At 40.1% G+C, this 19671-nt stretch overlaps 2 protein-coding genes across 3 annotated transcripts; one reads left to right on the top strand and one right to left on the bottom strand.

Moving 5' to 3' along the window:
• The first annotated feature begins 63 nt into the window (after positions 1-63).
• On the top strand, positions 64-5679 carry psmc2 (proteasome 26S subunit, ATPase 2). The gene is made up of 12 exons (XM_008401284.2): positions 64-236; positions 516-553; positions 666-747; positions 1273-1372; positions 2145-2276; positions 2374-2446; positions 2536-2631; positions 3492-3656; positions 3739-3826; positions 3972-4174; positions 4266-4362; positions 5442-5679. The coding sequence occupies exons 1-12, from the start codon at positions 167-169 to the stop codon at positions 5597-5599; spliced, it is 1302 nt and encodes a 433-aa protein (XP_008399506.1). The 5' UTR covers positions 64-166; the 3' UTR covers positions 5600-5679.
• A 40-nt stretch (positions 5680-5719) lies between these two features.
• Positions 5720-19563, bottom strand: slc26a5 (solute carrier family 26 member 5). 2 transcript variants are annotated; one of them, XM_008401282.2, is made up of 18 exons: positions 19481-19563; positions 18588-18890; positions 16296-16435; positions 15982-16092; positions 12335-12516; positions 11965-12129; positions 11645-11877; positions 11400-11547; positions 10866-10979; positions 10669-10746; positions 10489-10584; positions 9424-9530; positions 8594-8663; positions 8408-8500; positions 8227-8331; positions 7229-7441; positions 6868-6922; positions 5720-6366 (listed from the first exon to the last, which is right to left on the bottom strand). In XM_008401282.2, the coding sequence occupies exons 2-18, from the start codon at positions 18743-18745 to the stop codon at positions 6230-6232; spliced, it is 2205 nt and encodes a 734-aa protein (XP_008399504.1). In that variant the 5' UTR covers positions 18746-18890; positions 19481-19563; the 3' UTR covers positions 5720-6229. The 2 variants fall into 2 exon arrangements, with proteins under 2 accessions (XP_008399504.1, XP_017158350.1); XM_017302861.1 differs by lacking the exons at positions 5720-6366; positions 6868-6922 and adding an exon at positions 6943-7003 and having other exon boundaries at positions 7172-7441.
• Positions 19564-19671: the final 108 nt, after the last annotated feature.

Raw genomic sequence — 19671 nt, 5'->3', positions numbered from 1 at the left:
GATAATGTTACTAAATCGGTTATGAAATATTCAGTGTCTCCAATATAAGTCCGACTTGTATTTCCGGTGTGTAGCGGAACTTAAAAGCTGCTGTGTAATTGTACAGTTTAGCTGCAGAAGCCGTTCCATTTTTCTTTGACAAAAACATTTTATTTCTATATTAAATATGCCGGACTATTTGGGAGATGATCAAAGGAAGATTAAGGAAGAGGAAAAGGAAGACGCCCCCATCAGAGGTTTTTAATTTATACATATGTACATGTTTTTAAAATAAACAAGGAAGCGTCGGGTATAGCTGGGTTAGCCAACATTAGCTTAGCTTGTTAACAAACAACATATTCCAGGCCTCCGCTAAGATTATCGTTTTCATCATATTGTCCTTTTGACACATTTTTCCGATTAAAGAAAAGCGTTGCATTTGAAACGTATTATGTTCCCTGTTGTCACCAAAGCAACTCGGCTAGCTGCCGAGGTCAGAATGCAAACTCATTCATGTTTTTCATTTACCACCACAGCTCTGGATGAAGGAGACATCGCTTTGCTCAAAACATATGTAAGTATTCACAACCTGAAACGTTGGTTGTTAAGCCGGTTTTATTAACATTTGGAGGCAGTTTAGTATTGATTCCATCTGGTTTTGACTGTTTGTGTTTGTGTGTGTCTAGGGCCAAAGCACATACTCCAGACAGATCAAACAGGTGGAAGATGACATTCAGCAGCTTCTGAAAAAAATCAACGAGCTGACAGGTACGTGATGGCACTCACATGGCATATGGAAAATAATAAATACTAATTTACTAAATGTGTTACTAAATAACACATTTATATTGTGTGTGTGTGTGAGAGAGAGAGAGAGAGAGAGAGAGAGAGAGAGAGAGCAGTCGGTTGTCAATGACGACAACCGACTTTTACAGATATTGTGTATATTTTTCTCTGCCGTTTCGACACTGTTGAGGAAAACAAACAAACAAAAAAGACTAGAAACAAATGGCAACAAGATAAAAACCAATATCGGTTCTTAATATTTTCCCGGTTTCATTTACCAGGCCTATACCGATGTGTAAAAAAATTACTAGCATCGTCTAATACTGATGTTGGCGACAATATCGTGTATCACCACTTGAAATGCAGAATTATTACACCTTTCAAAATTCCTCATAGAAATCTAATACAGTGCAGGAGGAGAACTTCTGCTGGTTTTGTATAAATCCACATTTGTTGGGTATGAGTGGTATCATAATGTTTTGTTTTTTTGTAATTCTTATTTGACAGGCATTAAAGAGTCAGACACAGGCCTGGCTCCTCCAGCGCTCTGGGATCTGGCTGCTGACAAACAGACTCTTCAGAGTGAACAGCCACTGCAGGTCGCAAGGTAAGCTAGCAGTGCTTTAGTTTTTTAATATTGTAATTTAAAGTCTCTTTTTTTTCCTGGCATGATGAGATAAACTACTAATTCACTATGGGTAGCTCAGCTCTGTGTTACCATCTTAAAGCATCAGAGCTGCCAATTCCCCTCACATAACATTTATAAATACCCATCCATGTTACCAAAGGCTGTTTTTGTTATTATTAAAGAGTCAATTTCAATGTGAATGTTTTTAATTTGTTATGAAAAATACATAGTCTACAAAAATGACATGAATGGTTATTTCTACTGCATCACTCAGAATTTTATGGCTCAATTTTATTTTATTTTTACTGTTTCTATAAAGCTTTATCCTGTCTATTCAGAGTTTGGTTGATTTTGATTTCCTTTGAGGAACCTTAATTCAAAATATTTCTTTCTAGCTTTCATGCTGTGACTGGTCTTTAATAATTTATAGTGTGTGTGTGTGTGTGTGTGTGAGAGAGAGAGAGAGAGAGAGCGAGCAGTCACTGTGAAACTAGGTTTTCCTGTTATTTTAAAGCAAATATGTTTTAAATGTACTTTTGCATCTTACATTAGTAACTATGTAAGATGCATCAGTCTCTGATTTCACTTTGTAACAAGCTAGGGATAATAATCACAGATAACTCGGTCTTTGTCAATTTGTTTCAACTTCCACACTAAAGTGTGTTATTCCAAGTGTCCAAGAAATAAATAGAAATAAATCAAAGGTGCTAATGTCCTGATGAATTCTCTGTTTTCGCGTTTCTTCAAATAGATGCACGAAGATCATCAACGCAGACTCCGAGGATCCCAAATACATCATCAACGTGAAGCAGTTTGCCAAGTTCGTGGTGGACCTGAGTGACCAGGTGGCTCCAACCGACATCGAGGAGGGCATGAGAGTCGGGTGAGGAGCCGCCTGGATGCCTCCAGGTCACAAAAAAAAAAGGGGATTTCTGTTGGAACACGCCTGCTAAAATTCCCCATCCCTCCTTTTCCTTTAGGGTCGACAGGAACAAATATCAGATCCACATTCCTCTGCCTCCAAAAATCGACCCCACTGTCACAATGATGCAGGTGGAGAACTCTCACGAATAATTTTCTGAGGAAAAACAACAGTTCAGTTTGTTGTGATGTGATTCTGATGATTCTGTGTGCTGCTGCAGGTGGAGGAGAAGCCTGATGTGACTTACAGCGATGTGGGAGGATGTAAAGAGCAGATCGAGAAGCTGAGAGAAGTGGTGGAAACGCCGCTGCTCCATGTAAGTATTGATAACTACATTTATTAACTAGTTATCAGTTATTATGTTGCCAGAGACCTGATCAGACTTAACAACCAAGCACATCCAATATTCAGGAACAGTTGCATCAATAAGTGAGTTGTTGTCTGTTAACAAATGTTCAAGTTAGACATTTTGTTAAACTGGCAACAATTAAGATTTCTTCACATCAAGAGAAAAGTTATAATAATTTTCAAAAATTACATTCTTAATTATTTGGCTAAACCTACAAATAATTTCACAATAAACGTGTGGCTCAATTACTTGGCATCAGTTTCAACTGCAAATCTTTCAAATTGAAGCTGTTGGTATATTTTGTTGTTATAAAGCTGTTTTTGCGATTCTTCAATCACCTAAATCCACAGAGTCAACAGATCGCTGCATTTTTCACACTATTTAATAATTATGAGTTATACTCGTTTCTTTTAAGTTACTAACTCCCACCTGCAGGTGGCAGCATTTCTTCCTTCTAACAAACTGCTGCCTCAGCTTTACTGATAAGTTAGTCTGATTTGGTGAGTAGCAGAAATCAAGATATTGAAGTTCAAAATGTTTGCATGTCCAATTTGTCTGCTTGTTGTTTTGTCTTTTTTCTCTTCTATATGTAGATTTTTGGAAAAAATGAGGAAAAAAAAAATTGCAAATATTTGTAAAGTTACACCACAGAAAAAAAAAATCACAAAACAATTGTGATTAACGATATAGTACTGTAAATGTCAAATCAACTCCAATGTCATTGTCAAGTGTGTGTCTGAACCGAGCGAGCCGTATATGTAAAGATGTTGGGTTTTGGTTTCCTTCAGCAGGTGTTGGATAACTTTTCTTGTCCTCTTTCTCATCAGCCTGAGAGGTTTGTCAACCTGGGAATCGAGCCTCCTAAAGGCGTGCTGCTGTTCGGGCCCCCCGGCACCGGGAAGACCCTGTGCGCTCGTGCCGTCGCCAACCGCACCGACGCCTGTTTCATCAGAGTCATCGGCTCCGAGCTGGTCCAGAAGTACGTCGGAGAGGTGAGCTCGCCGGTCCGAAGCTGAAACCGCCCGTGCAGGCGTCGTTCTTCACCAAGTTTTAACGCGTTTGTTTGTCCGACAGGGAGCCAGGATGGTGCGCGAGCTGTTTGAGATGGCCAGGACCAAGAAGGCCTGTCTGATCTTCTTTGATGAAATTGATGCCATTGGAGGTGAGGTGGAGACGCATTGTTGTTCCAGTTGATCCTTAGCAAAAGTGATCTTTAATCTCGGAGCATCCAGGTTAAAATGAGTTGTAGTCCAGGAGGTTCTGATGAATTACGCTGCTTTTTTGTTGTTTTTCGTAAAAACAACCAGGTGCTCGTTTTGACGATGGCGCTGGCGGTGACAACGAGGTCCAGAGGACCATGTTGGAGCTCATCAACCAGTTAGACGGCTTCGACCCCCGAGGAAACATCAAAGTGCTGATGGCCACAAACAGACCGGACACGCTGGATCCGGCCCTGATGAGGCCTGGACGTCTGGACAGGAAGATAGAGTTCAGCCTGCCTGACCTGGAGGTGACGGCCTAGGAGTTTATTTTCTGAAGCTGTCAGGCTGATTTCAGTTACTCTTTCTCTCATAGAAACTAATCATCTTTGTGTGTTTCAGGGTCGCACCCACATATTTAAGATCCACGCCCGCTCTATGAGCGTGGAGAGAGACATTCGCTTTGAGCTCTTGGCTCGCCTCTGTCCTAACAGCACCGGTAAGGCCAGCGGCACAGTGAGAACTTTTCACCATATTTTCCCTGTTATATCTCCTCTTTTATTAACTTACTAGAAGGGGAGTATTATTAATTTATTGAGCTGTCTGTCATGTTATATTTCATACTTGCTTTGTGTGTTGGAAAGAGTAGTGGCTTTTTAAAGCTATAGAGGTCCAGTTTCAAGGTGTTAAATTGCAAAGTCAAAATTCTTTAAGTCATATTTTGTATATATAGCATTTTTATAACAACTGACCGTAACATAGTTACTTGATTGTGCTATAAAATGGCACTATGTGCCTGGGAAATAAATACTGTCCCTTTAATACCATCACAGAATCACTGTGTCATGATGACTGTGTTCAGTTAAATGTAGTGTCAGTCAGTAGCCAGTAGGAGGCAGTCTAGTGACATGTTTGTGTTGACTGAGAACCACCTCATAAAAACTTAACTGAATTTAACAGGTTTTTTTACTTTCTATTTGTTCTTTATGTTGTAATATTAATTTGACTTTGCTACTTCATCCTTGTCAAATGCTAAACTGATCAAATACAGGAATGTTGTAGCTCATGCAGCTGCAACATTGCAAACCGGTCATACTCTCATTTTCTTGGAGAGGTAGGTTTTCGTTTGCAAATAGTTTTTGTTTGCAATGTTGGAAATCAACCTTCTCAGATGAATGAGCAACAACAGTGCCTTTTTTTTTTTTTTTTTTTTTGGCTTTTTCCACAACTAGTTCATGGAAATAGCCAAACACCAGACTAGTCAAACATAGTCTGCTGTTTGACTATGCCAAAGTACTGTTAGTTCTAGCACAAGCAACATGTTTTCAAGGTCTGAAGCAAACTGAGGAGCTTGATGCATTAATCAATAACTGGCTGCAGCTGCAGAGCCCGGGCGTATTGATTATTTGCTTTATGCAGGATGGCCTCGCGTCCTTAAAATATCCTATAAATGGTCTTAAATTTGAGGTACAGAACAGAAGGCAGTTTCTAATAGCATTTTGTGTCCTACCTACTGGAAGCTGGTTTGTTGTAAGACCAAGAACAGCACTCTAATCGACACTCTTACTTCTTCGTCAGGTGCTGAGATCCGCAGCGTGTGCACAGAGGCAGGAATGTTCGCCATCAGGGCTCGCAGGAAGATTGCCACAGAGAAAGACTTCCTGGAGGCTGTGAACAAAGTCATCAAATCCTACGCCAAGTTCAGCGCCACCCCCAGATATATGACCTACAACTGAGAAAACTGTGTGTGTTTCTGATGTGGAGTTTCACCAGAAAAAAACAAAAAAGTTGGAACATGTAGTCTTTTTGTTTTCAAGTAAAAATAAAGTTTATTCCAGATTTAAGTCTTTTTTAAAAAAAAAGTAATTACATTAAAATATTCCAGCACAAAAATGTTGCAATACAGTAACGGACATTACACAAAGTGACAAGTTTTGATCGTCTCCAACTTATTAAAAATAAAACGCATTGATCGCAGGAACATCAGTAACGTCAGATGTCATCAGCAAGACGATGATATGCTAATTTTCACAAACTCCACACACCAAACCCCTCCAGAAATGATTTTTGGATTCGCGTTTGAACAAAATCACAGCAGCAAGTCTGAAGTAGCCCTGAACTACGAAAGGTGTTAAAAGTGCAACTTTTGAGTACTCTATCTGTAGACCACTAAGAGGATGCAGAGGGATAAAGCTCAGTATCGTACACATTTGAGATGGTCAAAGCTACTGAGAATACAAAGCGCATCAACCTGTGCTACCAAGATTAAAAACTGTTCAATGTGAACCATTGCTAAATTGATAAGTCCACTGCTCCGACGGTCACAGCCCGTTGGACCCTTCTGGGTTCAGGACGTGAACCTGTGATCAGGCTTCGCTTGAGGCACCCGGTGACCTGGAGCACTGACAGCGCAGGACTGCATCGTGAACCGAGGGGAACACCACGTTTGTGGACAGTTCCTCTGAGAAAAACTGCAGCATGTTGAGCTCGTCCAGAACGGTTCCTTCAAGAAAAATTAAGAATGGATCCATCAGGGCATACCCAAACTAAAATGTTAAGGTAACTAATATTCAGTGATATGCTACACTTTTCCCCACACTTTTAACACCGTGTAAAAGTGACCACACCAGCTACATTGTTTATCTGCTTATAATCCCCTTCCCCCAACTGAAACACAGACGGCAACAAGATGGAGATTACGATCCGTTTTACTTATTGGACTGATACCGATGTTGATCCTGATATATTGTGCATCCCTAATCCCTGGTCCCAATAACGATCCCTGCAGAACCCCATATCTAATAGCATCACAATCAGATGTGTCCATTTGTCTTTAGAAATTACTGGACTGTATTATGCCGCCATATAACTTGTATAATCCTACGTTCAAACATTGACTGAATGGGATATTCTGACCAACAGTGCAGACTGATCATTAGCTTGTTAATTTGAATGAATACTTTTACAAGGTGCTGTAAAAAGAGAATCCCTCATTATTACTTACTGTTGCAGCCAGCGATGACCACCCGAACATCAACTGAAGCATATTCCTTAATGACCTGAATGAAACAGACACAGTTTGTTGTTATTGCAATACACACAAGTGCAACCAACCCTGTCCATGAAGTGATGCTTTGTCATCACTTCATGACAAAGCATGAAGTGCTTTGTCATGAAGCACTTCATGACTTCATGACAAAGTCATGAAAAGCATTTTCCTGTCGAGCAGGAAAATGCTTTTCCTGCTCGACAGGAAAAGCATTTTTCCTGTCGAGCAGGAAAAATGCTTGTCGAGCATTTTTTCTGCTCGACAAGGCGTCGAGCAGGAAAAATGCAAATGATCCAACGCAAATAAAAGTTAAAACCTGCTTGATGGCTTTGGCTCCTACTGAATCAATAAAGTTGACGGCCGTCCAGTCCAGGATGATTGAATGAACCGAGCTGAGAGGCTCAAGGAAGACGGCCTCCTCAGAGGTCGGCTCGCCGTGTTTGTCCTCCAACTCGCCGTTCCTCACCTCCTGCATCTCCTGGCTCTGAGGAACGACCTCCTGGGTCGCATCCTCCGTCTCGTCTTTGTGCTGAAGCAAGTCACAGTAAGGAAGAGTTTAGTCGCAAAATTGAAGCAAATTTGTAATCAGTTTAAGAATAAAACAAAAAAACTTAAGGTTCAGGTGAGTAGGGCTTAGACGATTAAATGCGAGGAATTGATTATTCAAATAATCGGCAAGTAACTTAGTAAACGATTAATCGTTAACTCGTGTATACAGACTGAAAACAACAAAAAAAGGCCAATTGCTGAAGGAACATTATTAGATGAACAAATAAGCCAAAACTACAAAAAATATACAAATTTTGACTTCAAGACAAAAAAAACAGCTCTTTGTAAATATGTTCTACCCAAAAATTCCTAAAATGGCATAGTTTTAGCCACTTTGGCTAAAATCTGTAAAAAAAAAAAAAAAAAAAAAAAAAAAGGAAATAAAATATTTGTATATTTTATATATTGTGAATTATTTGTTTATTTGCATCTCTTAATGCGTTTCTAATATTGTATTTAGAAAAAAGGCTGAAATGAAAAATCTGCAGATTGTGCCAAATTTTTTTAAATCGCCAGACTAATAACTAAAATAATCAGTAGTTGCAGCCCTACGCACGAGTCACACTCTTCAGCTTTTCATTTCAAAGTCACCCAAACATCACGGAAGGTCAAATTCTCGACAAGCTTAAATTTAGTATTTCCTTCAACAGGAGTTCCACATAAAACCCTGAGTCAGAATGACATGCAGAATATTCTGTACAGGTTGTTTACACTGCCAACAAAGCCACATAAAGAGGAATGAAACCAGATGAAGGGCTGACACACCTTTGCACAAATCTTAATTGAGGAGTTCTTTTCCTTGTTTTCTTTTTTCTTCTGTTTCCTTTTGGCTTCCTGCGCTGCCTGCAGCTCCTCTGGGTTTACGCCTGTCTGCAGAGACAATACAAAGAAGAGATCTGTAAACTCGCCCCGAAGCTCATATTTGCACGTCATGGGACTGAATTACCTTTTCCTTGAGTTTGTTCACATAACGGTCGCTGTTAGCAAAGTAGATGGAGGAGTTGGAGTGGAAAATCTTAATTCCCTCGTATTCAGACGCCTGGCAAGAATAAACAAATTCCAAAATAAAACCAACATACGTGGGGGGGTTGGGAGCTTGTGTCAACATAACCTCTCCTCCACTAAAACTCACCTCTTCGTATGTGTTCACATCATAATACAATCCCGTGTCTGTAACGTGACCCAGGATGGAACTTTTGGGGCTAGAAGACAAGAAAAACACTGGTGAAGAGCAAGCACTGGCTTTTACATGTCTTCATGTCAAATGAGGAGAATTACAAACTCACCAACTCAGATTTAAAACTTTTTAAGACCTTCTTAAGAGGACTGAATAAAATTTAAGACCTAACTCATGACCCAGATGTACAAAAGAATTTCAGAAGACCCAACTCTGTAGCTATCTAGCTGGCTAGCCATATTCTACCTGCTAATGGCTCATTTGTTTTCTTGCTAGCTAGCGAGCAAGTATTAGCATCTTGTTACCGGTAGATACCCAATACAGTGAGTGACTCATGACGCAAACTTATGCCTGATATAAAAAACCTACATAGAATATGAGACTAAATAGTCCTGCTTCAACAAAATTCAAGACCTGTGATTAACATACCAAAGGCTAACTTAAATTAGCCTTAAATTAAATACCTTAGGGCAAACTTAAGGCATTTAAATTAGCTTTAAATGTAAGTTAGGGCTAACTTACATTTTATTTAATGAATTTAAGAAATTTTAATTTAATTTGAGACAGATTAAGACTTTTAAATGATGCACAGACACACTGAAACCTAAACATAATTAAAAAGTTGTAAAATGAAGAATGAGTTTCAGGCCCAAACCAAACTTCTCCAACAGAATTCGTACAAACCCTGTGTACAAAATTATGATTATGTCATGATGACATAACCTGCACTCGGTATTTAATCCGCACAATGAAATTAAAATATATCAAAAGCCAGAGAGCTGTACCTCTGTGTCCTGTAGATGACAGTTATTATGGCGAAGGCGACGGCTGCCAGGAGGCCGTAATCCAGACCCAACAGCACAGACGCTACAAAGGACACCAGCCAAATGGCCTGAGGGGGGAAAAAAAAGTATATTGCGTAATTAAAGCTGGGAAAAGATCTAAAGAAACACTCTTTCTGCTTCTTGTCAAAAAGAAACTAGAAACAGTAATCGAGCACCTGGTGTTCCTCAATACAGGTTCATCTCGACAAATGAGAACACTATTAGAAAAGTAATTGATGTCTGTAATTCAGTTCAAAAAGTGGCTCTCGTTAAAGATGCATCAAGTGTTTGCTTCAACTTTCATGATTATTGTTTACAGTTAATCAAAACCCAAACTGCGTCCCGCAGACAACCAACTGCAGGACAACTGTCAAGTCAAAGTAATTTCCACAACTCCTCTCCAGTAGAATATGACTTGTTCTCGTCGTATCCATCCACGTCGTAAAACTGTTTTCTTAATAAATACACAAGTCAGGCTTATTCTAGACTTTCTGACAGCACAGACTGCGTCGCAGCACTCTTATTTATAACGGTGTGACCAATAATTGGTTTTGAACAAGATGATTATATTAAGTTTATTGGTGTCTCTGAAAAATCTACAGGCAATCTGCCAGAGCTGGTGTTGGAAAACTGAGCCGTGATGAGCTCCATAATTGACATGATCATGATCAGTGTCCTTCCATCTGTGCTGAAAAAGGGGGATTAAACATCCATCCGAACAGGAATAATTAGGAAGGATTAGAGTGGAGATATGTTGTCATGGGAACAAATACAAAGAGGAAGTGCTCCCAGCACTTTGTGGGCCATTTTCAAACAGAAAGTAACAGCGGCTATGTGTCTAGCATGAAAGGAAAACAACAGGCGGGGCAGCTAGGCCTCATCCTACATGGAAATGAAAAAGAGGATATTAATGATGCACAGCCTCAGACTCACGTCAACTTGCTAAAAATATGCTTCCAGTCAGCTATGCTGATTTAAAAACGACAATTTTATTTTTTATTATTTGAAAGCGACTTAAAAGCTCACCAGTTCAATCTTGCTGGTCCTCCACAGAGGGGGAATATCTCGGAACTGCTTGAACATCCCCACCAGGTTGACTATGATGATAGCTGCCAGTGCGGTCTGAAAAGAAAAAAAAAAAGAGAAAAAGAAATCAGATCGAAGTCATTCGGCTCAGAAACCCGTCAAGATAACGACTTCACATACCTGAGGGAGCGGCTGGAAGACGAAACCGATGGCCAACACGACCAGCAGCACCATGAGAGAAGCCAGCAGTCCTGCGATCTGAGCGAAAACACAGGAAAAGCTTTGTGAGCATTATCTGTTGCACTGCTAATGGATTTATGGCACCAATATAGCTGAGATAACCTTAAGGCTCCTGTGGTGGCAGCGTTTCATCTCACCTGTGTTTTTCCTCCTGTGCTCTCCTGCACCAAACTCCTGGACATTGAGCAGGTGATGGCGAAGGTGTGGAAGAAGGAGCTCAAGAAGTTGCAGAGGCCGAGTGCGATCAGCTCCTGAGAGAAGACGGGGAAAATAGAAGACGGATCGGCAGTCAAATTTTAAACGGTTATCTGTTCGATGTCAGGACTGGAGATTGTTAAGCACAGACTGTAATAACACTTCACAGTGGTAATCTAAAAGGAGAGTGGTTTGTTCCTGGGTGCTTTTTAAAAATTAATTGAGGACATTTTAAGGCCTTAACTTTAGACGCACACATTTAAAACTTTTAAGGACGTGCGGACACCCTGTCATTTAATTTATTTACAGGCAAACTGACTTAGATTTTCATGACCTAGAAGTAATAATCAAGATTAACTGAATTAAACACTTGAAATATATCACTCTGTGTGCAATACACACACACACACAAAGTTGAAAATCAGAAGTATTATGATCCAATATGGCTGGTGTTTTGTTCGTCACCCCCTCCTCACCTGGTTGCCGTCCACGCTGTAGCCATACTTCAAGGCAAAGGTCTTAGAAAGAGAGATGCACATGGAGAATCCTACAATGGCTACAGCGAACGCATCCGGGATCAAATTTAGCGCCAGGGAGAAATCTGGGATAGCAGGAGCGCGGAGCCTGAGAACACAAGCAAACTCTCACAGTACATCCCACCGGGTGTGTAAATATTTGTGAGCTGAGATGTTATGACAGTTCCATTTGAAGTCTAGCTTACCCTGATGGTATATGCCCGACAATAGACACGTTGTATTTTTCAAGGGGTATTCCATAAGAGACCCCGGTGGACACAATAACCACAATGATCTCTCCAGGAATGGGAACAGGCAGATTCTTCTTGAAGCGCTCGTTGAGGACTTTGATCCCGTACAGAAACACGGTGCAAGAAAGGCCCAGGAGGAGACTGGGAATGTTTGTCTGTCTGATTTGACTAAATACCTCTTTAACGCTCTGCAGAAACAGAAAAGAGCGACAATGCAGCAAGACATGCACGCGTCTTTAATCGAACGGAAGACACGTTTTTCCTGTCAGACTCACGTAAATAGCAGAGAGGGGCCCGGAGAAACGCGCCGTTTTCACTCCCAGTAAGTACTTCAGCTGGGAGATGACGACGTGCACGGCAGCTGCTGTGGTAAAGCCTCGCACCAGAGGCTCTGTGAGGTAGATGGCCACAAAGCCAAACCTGAGAAGACCGAATACAAACTGGAGGAAAAAGGGAAACAAGTCAAGAGATACAAAGGAAAGGGCTGTGTTTGAAATAAAAACATTCACGTCAAGGTGATGCGTCCAGAACGATTAAGCCTGCTGCTTTGGGTAAACACACGTTTTTTGAGCGTGGGAAAACATTTCTCTCCCTAAACAACAGAAACCCCACCCCCTCCTTCTGACCAGTTCTCGCCAGACTGACCTGGATGATTCCCACCATGGTGGTGAGCACAACGGCCACCTGGACTCTCCTGGCGTTGATGGGACTGAGACCCTCGTCGGTCGAACACGAATTGGAGGCATTAGCGGGGAAAGTAACCATGTTGTCAGGAACTTCCCTCACTACAGCGCCACCAATCATCAGGCTTACGACCGCAAAGGTGCCTGCAGGTCAGAAACGCAACACTTTAATAAAAGGCATCTGCTGTAATTCATCCTCCAGGGATCTTAATGTCTTGTTACTTGGACCAGACTGTGGTAGTTTGAGCTGAGCGTCCTGCAGAGAGGAACCAAGCTGAGTGGAAAGGCCACAAGTCGTGTTGAGGACCAGTTTTAATTTAAACAAGGAGAAACATTTACTAAAGGGAACAACAAGGTGAGGTCTTCAAACGCTGAAAGAATAAATTAGCCTCAAATGGAACAAAGACGTGCAGAAATTGTTACCCAAATGCTACAAAAGCCTTAGCACACTATTTGTATCACAATTTCACTGTACAGTGAGGTAAAGTCCTTAATATGGTGACAAATCAACAAAGTGGGAGTGGCTTATGAACAAAAGTACAAATATGACCTTTGAACTTTCATTAAAAACAAAATGTTCATCCTTATAAGCTAACGTTTGGGGACACGTGCTTTGAATGAACTGTAACATTTGATAACCTGCAACTTACTGGATGGTTTATGTTTAAGTCAGTCTATTTTGTCAGCTGGAGTTGCATCTGATGCAATAAAATTGGAGGTGTGAGCAAATAACTTACGACTAAACTTCAAAATGTCAAGTTTTTGTGCTATAAATTGTCAGATCTACAAGTGCCATACTTTACCAATAACCAGTAGTAATGTGTAAATAAACTTTTATTTACACTTTCAAAAGAGCTGGCATTGTTTTTGACTTAATTTGCCTGCGTTAAACAGTACAGTTTTGAAATAGTTTTTAATTACTGTTCTGTTTAACCAGGTCAACTTTTTAAGTTAATAAGCAGCATTTTTATGCAGTCTAGCCATAACCGTACTGTTGGGGTTATTTCAGAGATGCTTGTGTGAAAATGGCAAACCTGCCTCATGGCACTGGTTTTTCCAGGTTTGAACACGTGGCCACCACTATTCCAAGCCTCGCGCTTGAAAGGGTATACTGAAACATTAAATAGTCGGAGTCCTCCACACTTTCTTCGCAGGATAAAATCTTACAACGCGTTTCGAAATGCTCTTTCACATGTTTGACAAATCGGGTGTTTGGGAGTGCTGTCCTGTATCCTGTTGTCTGCTGGGGAAGAACAGGACAAAATAATCTGCAGGGCTGGTTTGTTCGTAGTGAGGAGCCTGGACTGGAGGAAGGCACAGAGCGACCCGATCCGTAACATTCACCTCCTTCACTCCATCCTGGCTGGGGGACGGAGCAGCCGTAGCCAAAAGTCATCAATAGGCTGCAGGACTGAGTGCTTCATGATTCAATTTATTCTCAATGTCATCCTACCTGGACCACTGTATTGTACCGTCAGTGGAGTAATACACAGTTGATGCTTTGGCTGACTGGATATTGAGATAAAGTAAGTAAAATAAAATGTATTTGATCTAAGTATACTTTTAATTGAATTTATGTTACTTGGCCAAAATAATATCCCTGTGGGAATCAATAAAATGATCTTGATTGATCCCAACTATACCCTATTGGTGTACAAGCCCCCAACCTTTTTATTTATTTCTTTATAATTTAATTACCCAAAAATGGTAACTCTGCATCTTTAGGATGTAAATTAATAGCAATTTTTATTTTTTAAAAATAGTAATTTGCTTAAAAATCAAAAATAATTTTATGTAAATACGTCCCTTTCATGTTTACATAAAATTCTAATAGACTGAAAATTGTTATTATTTATTGACATGCTTCAACATCCTACATTGACATGCTACAAGTGTATACAAATATATACTATAAGCAATATAAAATATATATGAAAAATATATAGACATAAGTGTGATAATGTAAATAATTTAATATAATCTAAAAAATATGGTAAATTATGGCAGAATGAGGGAAAATATGAATGTGAATAATTTTGTGCAGCACTGCTTAAGACCTTCACAATTGCGAAAGTCTCCGAAAAGTTTTGCACAGACAGATTATGCAAAAATGTTCTTTCCTTATCACCAGCCCAGTCCGTTATCAGAGCTGATGTTCACACAGACCCAAACAGTCGGGAACGTGCTTCACCTCAGCTAAACTTCTTTTCATGCCTGGAGCTGCACGGCCTTTCCAACGCCAGCTAATGGGGTTAAACTAACACAGCTTTTCAGAGTGGAGGCCACCCGACCCAGCTCTTGGACCACTGCCCAGTCATTCCCCTCTCGACGTCTTCCAGATTTAGAGGTATCGTTATGACCGCGTCATGCTGCTCATCAGCAGAAACTTTGGGCAGGCGCCATTTCACAGCGAGGTCGCTCGCTTTCTGTTGTGAATTCACAGCAGCGTTACGTCAACTTGTTTCACTCAAAACGAGGTTACTGCCCTCATTCGTCAACAGACGTGGTGAGACGACTCTGTGCCACTTTGCACAGACAGGAAGAAGAGACAAGTGGCAAGTTGTGGTCAATGAGATACAATAGCGCCGGTTACATCATCAGTGGGCACAACAGTTGCGGTGGAACAGAAACATTTCTTCTTCATCTTTTATCATAATTTATCAATGAACAACACCCAGTCTGCAGAACATCAAGCTCCCTACCAGAGCACAGCTTTCATCTACCAGCATCTTGCATTAAATTAGGTTAGGAAGCCTGCCAAACAACATGAGACTAATAAACGACTAATAAACCACAAGACTCTCTTTTCCAAGAACTATTTCACCAAAGATGAAATCCAGTTAACTATTGTGCATTTTTGCCCACATCGAGTCAACTGCTACAACTGAGAAAGCCTTATTGTTGTTGAAATGGTAAATGTAAAGAGGGGAAATGGACGGTGAGATATTGTCTTATTATTTAGATTTAATACAAGTTGATAAATGGACATGATGACATAGACAAGATTCTACTTTCCTAATGGGAGCATGCTAAGGATTGTATATGAGTGCTCTAAGCGAAGTATGAAAATTCATTTTTTTTAAAACTACACATAAATTGCCTCATGGTAACCTGTCCGATTTTATTTCAATGGAAAAAATTACACCGTCCCCAAAACTGACAACACAGAACCGAATTTAAGTTGCTGATTATGTTAATGCGTCTATAAGAAAAAGTAAAAACAACAACAAAAAATGTTTTTAATACAGCAGAAATTAGATCATGTGCTCAAAACTAAAAATTTGTTGGAGGTAAACTGAAAAAAATAAATAAATAAAAATGAATGTCAAATTATAAAACATGGGGTAACGTTCCACTTTTAGAAATTAATTGGTGCATTTTAAGCATTTGCATGGAGGTCAGGTTTTGGACCTCCATGCAAACTGTTGCCATCTAAACTAAAAATGGTGTTAATGTCATGTTATTTAATTTGTCACAGATCCAAGAAGGTTCTAAGCACCAGTGGAAAAAATCCACGACTGTGTGTTGACAATCCAACAGAGCTTTGTATTTCGCAACGCAGCTCGGATTTATGACTCAGCAGGAAAGGCTCCACGTAAGACATCTTACCCATGGACACATGCCTGGACGTGCCAAAGAAGGTGTACAGCAGAACGGGGTAGAACGAGGAGTAAAGGCCATAAACTGGAGGCACCGCAGCCAGGAGAGCGTAGGCCAGGCCTGCGGAGCAGAGAGAAAAATCAGAGGTTTCAACACAAAGACCAGGAAGCCAAGCGATTACTTCACATCGTCAAACCAGCAGAGTGAAAAAACAAAGACAGCGTGGAGTCAAAAACAAAAACCCTCGCGTGTTCTGCAGCTGGGATTTTCACACCCAAACAGCTCCAGATGTCTGGGCGCTCGGCGAACCGCGGGGTACTGACCTTGTGGGAGCTGCACAACTCCTGTACTGAGACCAGAGATCACATCGGACAAAAGGTACTGCTTCACCGGGTAGGACGGCAGCCATGTCAGGATGGGCAGGAAACTCAGAGCTGCTGCTTTGGCCCTCTCAGACGAACACCTGCAAAACAAGACGGACATTCATGCTTCAAAAAAAAAATCCGGTTGAGACTAAACTGAAGCTTTTTGTCATCCACTCTTTGGTGGAGACAGAGAGAGACACAAGAGAAACAAACAGTCATGTAAATGGAAACGATCCAACTAGTTTTCATTTATAATTTATCATTGATTTAGTGCTAATAATGACAGGCTTAAAGCAAAAAGGCCTCAAAAAGCATCACATCGAGTCACAATCTGAAGAAACGGGAAACAACGTCATGAACATCTCCTCAAAATTGACTGATCAACCTAAATCATTTCAAGAGGACATCAGCGACCTTTCTAGGAGGATGCAAAACTGGAAGTTATCTCAAACACTAGACAGCAGTTGTTGTTGTCAGGAGCGGAACAAGCAGTTAATAAGTTTAGTAATTACTTTCTCCCCACAGCTTCACATCTGTTTGCATATCTAGTTTCCAGTCAATAATTTAAACAACAACAATCATTTACAATCTGTAAGCAAGAAATCATGTTTACATAGCACTGTGCGTACATCCTCTACAACTATCACAGTCTGCACGTCATCGTTTACGTTTACCTAAAGAAGTGAATTTGAATCTTAAAAAAAAAATAAAATAAAAAAAAGCAATTCATTCTGACTTTGCAATAATGAGCGTTAGTAAGCATAAGTAAAAAAAAACAAACAACAAACAAAAAACAACAGAGTGACCTTTGAAGAACCAACAAATTGGTGTGTGGCCACAAACCGAACCACTTGGTAAACAAACGACTGCTCTCTCTTCCTCTCTTACGCTCATTTTGTTAACACATATATAAAGCTGGCAATATTGGAACTACACGCAATCAGCTCTGCACAGTGGGAAACAGCAACTCAACAACGTTTCACAAAAACACACGTAGCATTCCATTCCCCTGATAGCGGCATTGGCTTATTTGCAGACGCTGTTCCTTCTGTCAATAGTGTGACTTGACTTTTTATGTGGTTAAACATCTTTTCCCAACGTTACACCAACACGTGGCGTAATGAAGCAAACTGGTTACATAACCAATTTCCACTCCTTGTCCAGAGACGCAGAGAAAAGGATGAGCAAGATCGGTCTAATTGAGGTTTTTTAGAGATGTTTCACCTACTTGGAACATTTTGCAAGTACTCTCAAGTTGTCCAGCTTGGTTTTAATGAGGCCTTTTAAAAAGCTTATTTAAGCATCTACAAAATTATTGTTATTGTTTAACACAATAAAATTTCATCCTGCTTTTGATGGATTGAATCTGCCCAGCATAATACGCTGATATGCATCTTGGAACCTTCTGATGTTTTTTGTTTTTTGCAACAACTTGTCCTTATCTGTTGAAGATGAGACTTAATCTCAATTGAACTCACCTGGATGAAATTAACGTTATGAATTTTTAGAAAGTTTATTTAGACATTAGAATCTTGTTTACACAAGATTCAACTGGTTTGTATGCAGATCAGAATCAAAATCAATAAAAATAAGAGTTTAATTTGAGCTTTTTTTCCAAAAATTAAAATATGTTTATTGTGTGTGTGAAAGAGTTTACTTCTTCCACTTTATGTCACATTGTTGTTTCAGATCGAATTCATTTTAATATTGGAAGGTTTATAAGAATGAACAGCCTGTTTGCAGACTTGAAACAGAATCAGATTGAATTCAAGACTTTGAAACTCTTATTTAATCTTTCTGAGCCAATCAGAAGTGGGCTTGTTTGCTGGTGTGCAAATTTCATTGTTGTCCCGCTGGAAAACCCAAAATGTGTTTGAATTTAAAGTCACAAAGTGACCACAATGTCCTCTGAGAGGGAATTAAATCATCACGCAGGGCCAAGTTGGTTCAGAAATCTACATTTTAGACACTACTATTTGTATTTTCTCTGGATATTTAATGCTTAAGTTGGAAATGTTTAAGAGTTAAAAGCAAAAACAGAAAAAATCTGTAAGTAAACAACTGCTTTTACACTGTACTTATTGTTTTTGATTAAAAATATGAACCTTTCTGTAAAGATATATCTTAAAAATGCTCAGCTATCAAAAGAGATTAAATACAAAAGACTAACAACACCGCTGCAATCATTGGTATTAAGTCCTGGGATAAGACTGCCGGTTGAAAAATCACATTTTGAGAGGCTGGACTCACCTGAACTTGTCAGCAAGTTTTTGACGGAAGGAGGTGGAGTTCTGTTTGCGATGGAGGAGCTGAGTCCCAAGGAACTCCTCATCATAGACAGGACGCTCTACCCGGAGCATCAGCCGGGAGCCAGCATCCTCCTGAGCTGACGCCTCTTCAGGCTCCATGGAAAGGGAAGGGATGGTTTATTCAGCACAGAGGAAGTCACTGGGTTTTTTTTTTTTTTTTTTTTTTTTTAACTATCCAGTTTGTTCCTCTCTGTCATAGCTCTGAACTGGAAGATATTCATTCCTTTAACTGGGATCTTCAGTTCTGAAAGTCAACATGACAAGATAAAAATTAGATAAAAAGATAAAAAGGAAAGGCAAGCCGTTAGGTTCCCTGATCCACGCAGACAAGACAAATTTAAGTCCAGTGTATTAGCAAAGCAACAGTAGTGGGGAATCTGACAGCTTAATATTTATAGATGTGCTTTAAAGGGCGAGGCTATGATGTAAAAAAAAAAAAAAGGGAAAAAAGACAGCAATATGTTACGATGCTACTAGGTTTCATGGTTTCCAGACATATTAAACGTTCATTAGAAGAGGTTTTTTTTTACTTTACAGTTTATAGTTTTTACTGCATATGACGGCAGAGCCGACTTGTTGTTTTGTGGTTCGCGCCAACAACTAAGAGCTAGGAACTTATTCTTATTTTCTCTCAATTATTATTTTTAAGGCTCACTGTCAGTCATGTCACTGAGGGGATTCATATGCGCGTAATTCTAAATCATTTCGCCACGTTGATACTCGCGCTTACAGGTGTGGACATCAGCTGAACTAGCCCTCAGTGAGAAGAAAAGAGTTTACTTTTAACCTTCACATTTCAGCTAACATGAAGATGCTAGAGAGTTGGGTTCTTACCTCCGTCTTCCTCCTGTGGGGATGCTACCGGCTGAAGGAGAACAGTTTATGAAGTGACCTCTGTGGTTGTACATTAACTAGAGCACATATGTCAAAGTCAAGGCCCGCGGGCCACATCCGGCCCGCAAATCAATTATCTATGGCCCCCTGAATGATATTTAATTACTATGAGAACCGGCCCGCAAGCCAGA

This window comes from Poecilia reticulata, linkage group LG23 (assembly GCF_000633615.1).
Source record: "Poecilia reticulata strain Guanapo linkage group LG23, Guppy_female_1.0+MT, whole genome shotgun sequence".
Lineage (NCBI taxonomy): Eukaryota > Metazoa > Chordata > Actinopteri > Cyprinodontiformes > Poeciliidae > Poecilia > Poecilia reticulata.
This window is presented reverse-complemented; position numbering and strand designations above follow the sequence as displayed.

What these genes read in the sequence shown, in the direction of transcription:
- psmc2 (XM_008401284.2), top strand. Translation starts at nt 167, where the DNA reads ATGCCGGACTATTTGGGAGATGATCAAAGGAAGATTAAGGAAGAGGAA. An exon ending in GGAAGACGCCCCCATCAGAG is followed by an intron (nt 237 to 515) that starts GTTTTTAATTTA and finishes TTACCACCACAG; the next exon opens with CTCTGGATGAAGGAGACATC. An exon ending in GAGGAGGGCATGAGAGTCGG is followed by an intron (nt 2,277 to 2,373) that starts GTGAGGAGCCGC and finishes CTTTTCCTTTAG; the next exon opens with GGTCGACAGGAACAAATATC.
- slc26a5 (XM_008401282.2), bottom strand. Translation starts at nt 18,745, where the DNA reads ATGGAGCCTGAAGAGGCGTCAGCTCAGGAGGATGCTGGCTCCCGGCTG. An exon ending in GGCCCCTCTCTGCTATTTAC is followed by an intron (nt 11,878 to 11,964) that starts GTGAGTCTGACA and finishes CTGTTTCTGCAG; the next exon opens with AGCGTTAAAGAGGTATTTAG. An exon ending in TGAACAAACTCAAGGAAAAG is followed by an intron (nt 8,332 to 8,407) that starts GTAATTCAGTCC and finishes TTGTCTCTGCAG; the next exon opens with ACAGGCGTAAACCCAGAGGA.